This window comes from Adiantum capillus-veneris, chromosome 13 (genome assembly GCF_014529385.1).
Source record: "Adiantum capillus-veneris isolate H3 chromosome 13, ASM1452938v2, whole genome shotgun sequence".
In the NCBI taxonomy this organism is placed as follows: domain Eukaryota; kingdom Viridiplantae; phylum Streptophyta; class Polypodiopsida; order Polypodiales; family Pteridaceae; genus Adiantum; species Adiantum capillus-veneris.
Genome location: NC_140943.1, coordinates 88,450,244 through 88,461,055, shown reverse-complemented (window position 1 = coordinate 88,461,055; position 10,812 = coordinate 88,450,244). Strand labels below are relative to the sequence as shown.

Below are 10,812 nucleotides of genomic sequence, written 5' to 3'. Positions count from 1 at the left end.
CACTTGCAAGGAATTGCTTCATGATGGAAACTCGTACAATTTTCCATGTCTTTGGGGCTTCGCCGTTGCTAAGAAGGCTAGCCCACCATTGACGAGCCAATTTTTGGAAGTGCATAGCTACATGGCATAGCTTGGAGGACTCCGTAAAGCCCTCGTCTCCAAAGGCCACATCAAATTGTTGGATGAAGGCCAATACTTTGTCAGTAGCACCAAAGGTGCCATCATAGATGAGAAAAGAGATACTCTTTCCTGCCTCTTTGAACTTCTTGAGCTTTTGGGTCCTTCACCATGCAGAGTAAGCTTTGCGATGTCCTCCCTCTTGTATTCTCTAGGACAATAGCCATAGCTTTCATCGGTAGAGGAGAAAGGTGAAGAAGAAGGAGAAGAGGGTGACCTCTTTCTACCCTTTTCTTCCTTTGTTTCCTCTCTTCCCTTTTGGAGTGATAAGGAGAAGGATTATGGGTTAACTGTTTCCTTCGGGAGGAGTTGGCGATCGTTTAGTCCGCCTTCTTCGTGGATCCAGATGTTCTGAGGAATTTAGGGATTCATTACTTTCTTGATCTTTGGATTCCTCCTCTCATATGGGAGAGAGTCTTCTTTTGGGGGTCTCATCAGGAGGCCTCCTAAGCCCTCTCTCCTCTTGGAGAAGAAAGCAAATCCCATAAGCACGAAATTGTTGAGTAACTTCGGCTTGCAAAGCGGGGTTACCCATAACCTGTTGCAACCTAGTGACAAGATAATTAACAAACATGGGGACATCATCATTAGCACCTTCCTGTGCAAAATCAAAGTTATCAATGTTCATTCTACTCTCTTGGATGTTGTCAGCCATGTTAATTAAACTTATGTGTTTACTTAGTGTATGTTTTGGAAATTCAAAATCTTAGTTGCTATTTCTCTTAGCCTTTGAAAATAGGCACTTAAGTATCTACAGCCACGACTCGAATTGGTTAATTATAGAGAGTAGTGGAGTGAGTCTAACATAGCGAAGTTGCCGAGGGATAGCTCCTTTCGGACTTCTTATGGCTCAATAATGGTAAAGCCGTAGGCAAGTCTAAAAAAACTCCATTATTAAGACCAAAGTTCCCGAGGTGTGCACCATATCCCACATAGTGGGCTCAACAAAACCAATAATAGATCCCAATCCCACTTACCCTAATATAATTAACAAAATCAACCATTAATAGGCTACTTAAGGACCTCTCTTCTTAGCAATAAAAGAGAAACCAAATGCTCTAATACCAATGTAATGGAAATGGCCTATGAACTTTGAGAGTAGCGGAATTAGGAAATTAGATGCAGCACTTTTGTGAGATTACTTTGTGAGAATAGCGGGTGAACTTAATTGATGGTAGCAACATAAACATGGTACTTAGTTAACTTGGCACGAAAAATACTTTTGCAAGAGAGAGAGTTTAGAGAACATGATAATAGTTGAGGACCGGATTCATACGGAGCCGGTCCTCCCTCCAATAGGCATTTGTATTATAGTTTCTCCCATAAAGAGAGACTTGGTACAATACAATCTTTGTGTTCCTTGTGACCTAGGTGATGCAATGAAGATGGAAAGCTTCATGCATCACAAGCATAACATAGACTTTGTAGAAAGCATTAACTATCCCAAGTCTCAGTCCCAAGGCCTCAACACCTTTGAAGGTGGAGAGAGCTAGTGGGGAATGAGGATAGGGAAGAGGAAGAAGAAACATTCCATAGGAGAAAGAAATAAGAGTTTCAACCAAGACCAAGGGTTTTCAAGCAAGATAAAATTGAGGTTTTCTCTTTTAAGTTGTGCAACGATGTTGCACACCGTTCAAGATGCAAGTGACATGGTCATACATCACAAAAACGTAGCAATTATGGCGAGGATTAAAGGTTAGCGTACCGGATATCTCCTTTGATAATTTTTCATTCTTCGTGTTAATTTTCCTTTTAATGGAACCGGGGGTCCACTTTGGGTATTATATACTCTTTTAGTGGTCACCTCTTTCAAAATAATCATAGGCCTACAAGGTGGGGATCGTTCTTTGGCACATGTTGTCCGTCATACAATATACAACATGGTCTAGGAACTCATGGAGTTTGATTGTTCAACAAAGGTATATTTGTAGTGGCATGCACATTCACTCATTTAACAACTTATGTAGTTTTTAGTCACATCAAGTGCACTCTTACCCTTAGAGATACTATTCTATTTACCAATGGGAACTTCCAAAGGATATATGGATTGCTTAGCAATATTGTGAGTGATCATGATCTTGTGTTTAACATTCACTTCTAGAGGGTTGTTTTCAAATGGTTGGGAAGACACATTAAATTTCAGTATTGCAGATCATCCAGAGACAGATGAGTACACGGTCCATCCAAAATACTCAAGTGAGTTGCAGATTTGGTATGCACACCCTCTTATTCATCCGGTTTTTAATGTAAGCCGTTTATGTAAACGCTACATAGGGACAAAAATGTAGCCAATCAAGATATTGTATGTGTTGATTTCATTGAGCCTCCCACTCAACCACGTGACTCGAAACATATTCTTGACTATTATGGTATAGCTCAAGTGGGAAAACATTAGTGTTCTTCAGAAGAAATATCACAGTTTTGTTTTCGAGGACGAAAATGCTTCTTCAACGGGGGAGTAATGTTAAAGCAACGGTAGGACCAGAGAGGGGCATGGAGCCTAGGGAAGGTCGGCTAGACATGCAAGTTCATAAGTTCCTAAAAGTGGCATGCCTAAAAAGGATGTGGTTGAGAATATGAGCATGCCCTAGTTCCCTCTAGTCTCTCAGTAGGTGAGTGGATTGCCCTTTAGTGATGAAGGTATGCTACAAGGTGTCAAGCTTCAATGGGAGTATGCCATGGATACGATTTGGGTTAGAGATAGCTTTCACAGTGAGCGTAGGGATTGACACATGGTTGACCATCATAGGAGGCTATGGAAGGTACCGTTTGACTTCTTGAAGTACTTGGGTAATGCTCTACTGCTATGCATGGAACATCTATACGAGATATATGCATGATTATATAGGTGTAAGGATAGACATCAGGTTGTCTACTTTCATTCCTAATTTGCTTCAACATAGCCGTGAGGTGACGAATCTAGGATGCGATTTCTCAAACTCTCTCTCTCTCTCTCTCTCTCTCTCTCTCTCTCTCTCTCTCTCTCTCTCTCAGACGGATTGGCCTTTAAGTGGGAGGTTGTTGGGGTTAAAGGTCCTCGCTCAATGTGGACACATAGACATACCATCACATATACGTGCATTGTGTATTCATTCTTTAGTAGCTTGAGGATTAAGACTAGGGGGAACTGACCATAGCCGTGAGGTGACGAATCTAGGATGCGATTTCTCAAACTCTCTCTCTCTCTCTCTCTCTCTCTCTCTCTCTCTCTCAGACGGATTGGCCTTTAAGTGGGAGGTTGTTGGGGTTAAAGGTCCTCGCTCAATGTGGACACATAGACATACCATCACATATACGTGCATTGTGTATTCATTCTTTAGTAGCTTGAGGATTAAGACTAGGGGGAACTGACCATAGGAGCTCCAATTACACATCTCTCTCTCTCTCTCTCTCTCTCTCTCCCCCCCCCCCAATCACAAAGCATTATAGTTACAATATCTCCCACCATTGCTATGAGGGTCGCTTCAGATTGTGCAAGTGCTAATGACAGAAAGCGCGGTAAATGTCATTCACATAGTCACTAGTGTTGCTTTCTGTGCCTTTAAATGGCTACAAAGGGCAATCTAGTCCAGACTGCAGTGCCTTAGGCGGTTGGGTCGGGTCAAAACACAAACATCTAATTTGTGTTAGCACTACAACTCGAACATTGGAGGCAAGCCCAAGAAGAATATTGTGAAGTGTATAAGGTAAGGGGGTCAACAAAGTGGCCGCCCATTGCTGTAACGGATGCAACATCTAATCCTATGATAGTCGCAATATAATATCCATGTACACCTCAATGTGGTTGTCTATGCATCTGCCTCTGGACAAAAAGATCCTGCTTTTGATCCTCACTACTATTGGAATCATGAAGCAAAGCAAATGATGGTGGCGAAAATGAAGTCGCTCGCCTAGATTGTAAAAGCGCTCGGCCTCATTTTTCATGCCATAGGATTGTTACCTTACACGGGCGGCTTGCCTTATTGGTCCAAGTGGGACAAGGAAAGCTCTTTTTGTGCAATGTGAACAGAACCTCATAATATAGGCTGCCCTTATCTGTCCGTCCGGCCCGGTGACTCAGGTAGACCGTTTGTGTGGAAACGAACCGAGAACATTTGAAGGGGATTCGAATTGGAAAGGTGGAAATCTAGAGCAGTAAAGGACCCTAAAAATGAGTGGGCGCCGGTGAGCGGGAATTGTAGACTTTGTGACTGCGGGCCCCGGGCCCCAATGAGGCAGTTGTCTCTCTCTCGAGTCTCGCTCTCTTTTCTCTCTCTCTCTCTCTATCTCTCTCTCTCTCACACACACAACACAAAGTCACACGCAATTTTAGCACCTTCTGCCACCCTCCTCTTCAAAGCGTGCAGTCGCTCCCCTGGACTTGCATATATATCACTCACAGTCACGACCATGTCTGCACTGTGCCACCCGCCCTTCTCGTACTTCTCTTCGATGTCAGCGCCTTCTCTTTGTTAACTTAACCATGCACGAAAGCACGGCTTCTGACGAGCCCTGCGCTGCTTTAGTTCGGAATCAAAACTCTGCTTTTCCTGCGTATTTTGCAAATGGGTCTTCTGTTTGTGCCGGTTGCTCTGCTTGTTCTGCAGATGGGTCCTTGTATTGTGCCCACGGCTCCTCTTTTCCTACTTCTTGCGCAAATGGGTCTGCATTTTCAACATACTATGGGTTGCCATTAAAAGAAGTTAAAGAACCTCCTCTGTCTTCAGCGCAAGTACCTACAGTTTTGCAGCATCGCAGGGCTGCCTCAACAAGCGCTTGTGCCCTCTTAGCAGAGGAATTGTGCCTATCTGCATTTCCCACTGTTGGGTCTGCCTTGCTTGCTACCGTTTCCGCTGTTCAGGCAAATGGCCTCCCCGATTTTCCTATTGTGAATGCAAATGTAACCTCTGGAGATGAGCCTGCAGTTTGTTTTTCATTAAACAGCTCGCCTGGCTCTCCTGGGTCCTCTGCGTTCTCGTTAGAAGACCTGCCATTGCTTTCCAATGAACCCAGTTCTCCCGAAGGCACATGTTGCCCGGTTGCAGATACTGCAATTAACACGCATAGCTCCAGAAGAAAGGATATTTGGGCATCTCGTGCGTCCTCTGGCTCCATATCTCGTGTGCCCTCTTGCTCTGTATCTCGTGCTGACTCATTGCGTTCTGATAGTATAGCTTGGTCACTGCGAAAGACAGGAAACTCTGCCGATACAGATGGAAGCTATGGAACCCCTTTTCCAGAGCTCATCGCTGCTTTTTCTCCGGCAGTAATGGGGTTTAAAGTAGGCTCTTCATGTGAGGATGGGTCTCATGTATTGAGCTTTGAAAACATCGATATACAGGGAGAAGAGCATGTTGCAAAAGGGGTGACATTGACTTGGAAGGATTTGTGGGTCACAATCTCTGATAAGTCGAAGCCTGGAATTAAATCATTACTTCAAAATTCGACTGGTTTTGCAGAGCCAAGCAATATGATGGCCATAATGGGCCCTTCTGGCTCAGGAAAATCAACTCTTCTTGATGCTCTTGCAGGTACCTGACTATTGCTGCTGTCATTTGGCTCTCTTATTCCACACTACAAAGCTCGTAACCTTAAATTTTTGTGTTCATGTACCCTCTCGAATGATAGGGCGCCTTTCTCCCAATCTCAAGCAAGTAGGCAATGTTATGGTTAATGGAAGAAGGCAGACTCTGTCTTATGGAAATTCTGTGAGTAGATTGCACAAAGCCAGTTATGAATTCAAGCTTACAAAGCTTGAGTCTCTTACAATCTTATGTATAATTTTTGTGGTGATGAGCTGCAGGCTTACGTAACACAAGACGATGTTCTTTTGGCCTCCTTAACAGTTTGGGAGGCTGTATATTATTCTGCTCAACTTCAGCTCCCGAAAACTATGTCTTATGAGGCCAAGAGAAAGAGAGCTGAGAGGATAATCAAAGAAATGGGACTGCAAGGGGCAATTAACACACGCATTGGAGGCTGGAGAGCTAGGGGACTTAGTGGAGGTGAAAAGCGAAGAGTAAGCATTGCGATAGAGTTACTCACCAGACCGCGCTTGCTGTTTTTGGATGAACCAACAAGTGGTTTGGACAGGTTTGCATCGGTATCTAGTCTAGTTTGCTTAGGATGTGGGTGTTTGCTGTACATGATAGTGACTCATCTGTATCTTGAAATGCCTCAACCTACATTGTATGCATGCAAATGGCAGAAGCAGTACTTCAAGCTTGCACATGTCAAAATCATTGAAAAACTTGCATTTACATTGCACACATATATATATGTAACCCTAATTTGAGCTTGCGCATGCGCATGTAAGTGGGAACAATGCTAGAGTGGAACCACAGAATTTTAGCTTTGTGAACTTTGTCAATGGAGCTACTGATTTTGGTGCTGTGAATAGTGCTGCAGCTTTCAACGTTGTAAAGAGGTTAAGGCGCCTTGCTGTTGAGGGAAGGACGATTATTGTTTCTATACACCAGCCTAGCGGAGATGTGTTTGAGCTTTTTGATTATCTTTATCTTCTCTCAAGTGGAAGGACTGTCTACTTTGGCTCAGCAGGTCAAGCTCGAGAGGTAGCTCTTGCTGTTTGTGTATTTAGGCTTGTTTGGAGGCATTGGATTATGCAATGTAGATCTAATTATGGCAATTTTGTGTGTTGTTGCAGTTTTTTTGTGTCAATGGTCTTCCTTGTCCACCCCATCAAAATCCATCCGAACATTACCTGCGAACAATCAATGCAGACTACGAGGAAGTAAGAGGATGCGATAAACTTCTTTTATGTCTGAAAGTTAGTGGTGTGCTCACTCTTGTAAAGAAATCCCCAGTTATTTCTTACTTTTCGGGATGTATGTGGCTCTCTTGCTTAAACACAGGAGACAGAGGATGTGGCTGCTGATCATCGGGACCTCAAAACTAAACAGGTCATTCACCTCCTTGTTGAGGCTTATGCTAACTCAAATGTGTTGCTGGAAGTGAGCAACCGAATAAAAGAGCTGCTGAAGGAGGTAAAATATTTTCATTCTTTGTAGCTTGTTCAAATGACATGCACAATGCATGCGTGCTTCCTCTGACTAAACCATGAAAATAGAATTGTTCGTTCTTTAAGTAGGAGTTCACAATTCATATGACGTAAAGTACAAATGAGAAGATAGGTAGGGCACACAGTTGTAAAGTCTCCCATTTTTCATGTGGCTCATTGTATGAATCACAAGCCTCATGGGACACATGTTTGCATGAATGCATGCGTCTCTGGTTATTTGGATGCACATGCTGTTTGATGCGTGCGTCTTTGGGTATGTGGATGCACACGGTCTTTAATATACCTGCACTGACAACTAAAAAGGAAGAGCCATTGTGAGTCAGAGGGAGAGACTGCTAATACGAGGCATATTGGTTGTGCAGGAAGGAGAACTGCTACACACTGCTTCAGATCATCCAGGTTTTTTAACACACGTCCGTGTTCTTACGAGGAGGTCTTTTAGGAACATGCATAGAGATCTGGGATACTACTGGCTACGCCTTGTCATGTACATCGCCTTGACCATATGCATTGGGACTGTTTATTACAATGTGGGATTCAGTTTCAGTGCTATACAGGTAGCTGTTCTTAAACCTCAAAATTGGTTTTGAAGGCATCAAGCTATTCACACTAAAACTTCTCTTTGCAGGCACGGGCTGCTTTGCTCATGTTTGTGTCAGGTCTACTAACATTCATGTCTATAACGGGGTTCCCTGCCTACATTGAAGAATTGAAGGTATTACCTTCTCCAATTTTGCATTTCCATTTGTCACCATTCCTCACAAGTGCCAAAGAGTGTACCTACCTAAAATGAAACATGTTATTGACTTGTATTGACAGTTGATACCATGCGATCACCTGGCATCTTATCATTTATTTGGCTGAATTCGGGGCAGTTATTTTAGACCCATTATTTATACATTTGTAACATACAGAAGGGTACCTATCAAGCAGATATACACAGATTGAGCTAGAAATGGGTGTGTTATTTCATGAAAATCTACAGATATGGGGTTTTTAAATCAGGCCTTGAACTCACACAATATGGAGGGTTTGCATATAGTGAAACCATGTGTCTAGACTCTAGCACTTAGGTTCATAGGTTTGCAGGGAAGAGTGACTTGTTGAACTTCAAAAGCAAGAAGTGCACCTTCATAACAATATCAAACATGAAACAGAAGTGTTTCTATCAGTATTTGCCTGAATAATTAATGAAGGTTAATTACCAGTAGAGGAAGTGTGGGAGTACTTTGATTTGATTAAGTGGACCGTTATTAAGCCTTATTGCGATGTGAGATGCTTCCTTGCCCAGCAAGTAGGGTTGATTTATTAATTTGCTCTTCAGGTTTTTGATAGGGAAAGGCTGAATGGTCATTATGGAGTGGCACCCTTTTTTATCGCCAACACACTGTCATCTGCCCCCTATTTGTTGATGATATCCATCATACCTGGTGCCATAGCCTACTTCTTGGCCGGCTTACATGCAGGGTTCGATAGATTCGCCTTTTTCGTCTTAGCTATTTATGTTTCCGTCTTGGTTGTGGAAAGCATTATGATGATGGTTGCAAGCCTTGTCTCAGATTATCTTGTAGGCATCCTCATAGGAACTGGCATCCAGGTATATTCATAGATTCATTTTTTGAGCAATGAAATTGTTGTGAACTGTCTCCTAATGATGATGTTTTTTCAGGGGCTGTATTTGCTTACTGGTGGATTTTTTCGTCTACCTAATGAGATTCCTAAACCTTTGTGGAAATATCCTGTATTTTACATGTCTTTCCATAGTTATTCCATTCAGGTTCTCTCTCTCTCTCTCTCTCTCTCTGACTTGGTCTTTGTGAGGAGTTACTGTGGATTCTCTCTCCTTATACATATTCATGTGTGTGCGTACATACATACATACATACATGCATACACATACACATACATATATATGTATATTACATATACATGCATACAATCATATATACATAACACATATTTATTTGTGTGTCTACATGTGCATATATGATTGTATGCGTGTTTGTGTATTATAAACAACACACACACGCACACACACATACACACATATTGAGCACTACTTTTATTTGGAGTTATTCCCAGTGATGTGCACACGACGCATACATCTGCAACTGTAGCTGTCAATTATGGATGTAGTTAAAACAGTACCTGCCATCTGGTGGTACCAAACCTAACAGACATGGGAACCACTTCTACGCATGTAGTGCTGCTTGAATTTGCCCTATATCTATATGGCTCGAAGAGTATGCATGCTTTTATAGCTTTGCTGCCCCGTTTTACAACAAGTGTTGACAGTTGATGTCCACTGTAGGGTTTTTACAAGAATGATTTTGAAGGCCTCATATTCGCGAGTAACATTGCTGGTCAGCCTCCTCTTTCAGGGGATGCAATTCTAATAAATAACTTCCAAGTAATGAACTTTTCCAAGTGGTATGATCTTCTGATATTATTGGGAATGGCCGTGGGTTATCGCCTTATTTTCTTTGTCTTCGTCAAATCGAGGGAGAGACTACGCCCTGCGATAAGGAGTTTCCTTACAAGGATGGCCTCATTGAAGGTGTTTTCAAATGGGGATGATCAACATCCAATGGTGGTGAAGTGATTAAAGGAATAACCTTGTGAGTGTGTGGACTAGTATGGGTGATATATATATGTGAACATCCACAGAATGTGTGCATGCTGTGCCCATGTGCATTTTTTGATGGCAAGACATGTGCATACGCCAACCGGCAGTTCTGCAAAGAGCTAAAATTCCATCAGTTTTTGTTGAGGCACATGTCCTGCCATCATGGCTAATCAGGCAGCTACCATTCTTGTGGTGGGCATATCGGTGCCTCATTGAAAGTACGCATGCTTAAGGGTATTCTTTCTGTCAAAGAATGGATTTGCAGCCTGCATACATACGAGGCACTTTGTAAATCTTAGATGTGAAGGTCTTCCTTCAATGTGTGAGATGATCTTTCAAGTGTACAGTAACTAAGACATTACTCATTCATTCAAGTGTATAAAATGAGATCAGGTGAGCTGTACATTGCCGGCAATTTCACCTCGAATGGATGCAGATAAGCTCAATTTCTGTATTCTCATGTTTGTCTCCAAGTCCAATGCAATTAAGAGGCATGTTGTGAAGAAGCCTTTATTATTCAGGACGGTTTGTAAAGCAAATATCAAGAATGACAGTAGCGTATCATAAATTGGGGCCAAAAATTGGGTAATGGTTCTGAAACAACTTAGAGGATAGTGTATATGCAGTGGATGGAATCTGATAATGGTTTGAGTGTTGGTTGTTCCTTAAAACTGGTTCACAATGGTTTGAGCTTTAAGCTGTTTGCATGAATGAGTATGGTGGGATGTCTTTGTTTTTCTTGTGAAGAAGGATCCTAGAGCGTCCAAGCCCCCACACCAAGCTCAAGAATTGAATGTGGCTGGTGGGATGTCTTTGTTTTTCTTGTGAAGAAGGATTCTAGAGCATCTAAGCACCCACACCAAGATCAAAGAATTGAACATCACATCGCACTCTAGGAAAGAGAACTAGTTTGGTAAACTTCTCAGACAGGAGAAAAATTCTCTTGCAATGTACATCTATGAAAATGGACTATCGGCCAAGATGAGCTTAA

At 42.3% G+C, this 10,812-nt stretch overlaps 1 protein-coding gene across 1 annotated transcript; it reads left to right on the top strand.

The window, feature by feature from the left end:
• Window positions 1–4,486: 4,486 nt before the first annotated feature.
• Window positions 4,487–10,476, top strand: LOC147444414 (ABC transporter G family member 1-like). Its single transcript, XM_086527032.1, has 11 exons — window positions 4,487–5,687; window positions 5,785–5,864; window positions 5,960–6,249; window positions 6,557–6,728; window positions 6,821–6,907; window positions 7,029–7,160; window positions 7,558–7,752; window positions 7,824–7,910; window positions 8,520–8,792; window positions 8,865–8,972; window positions 9,507–10,476. Exons 1-11 carry the CDS (start codon window positions 4,640–4,642, stop codon window positions 9,795–9,797), a joined length of 2,763 nt encoding a protein of 920 aa, XP_086383158.1. The 5' UTR covers window positions 4,487–4,639; the 3' UTR covers window positions 9,798–10,476.
• Window positions 10,477–10,812: the final 336 nt, after the last annotated feature.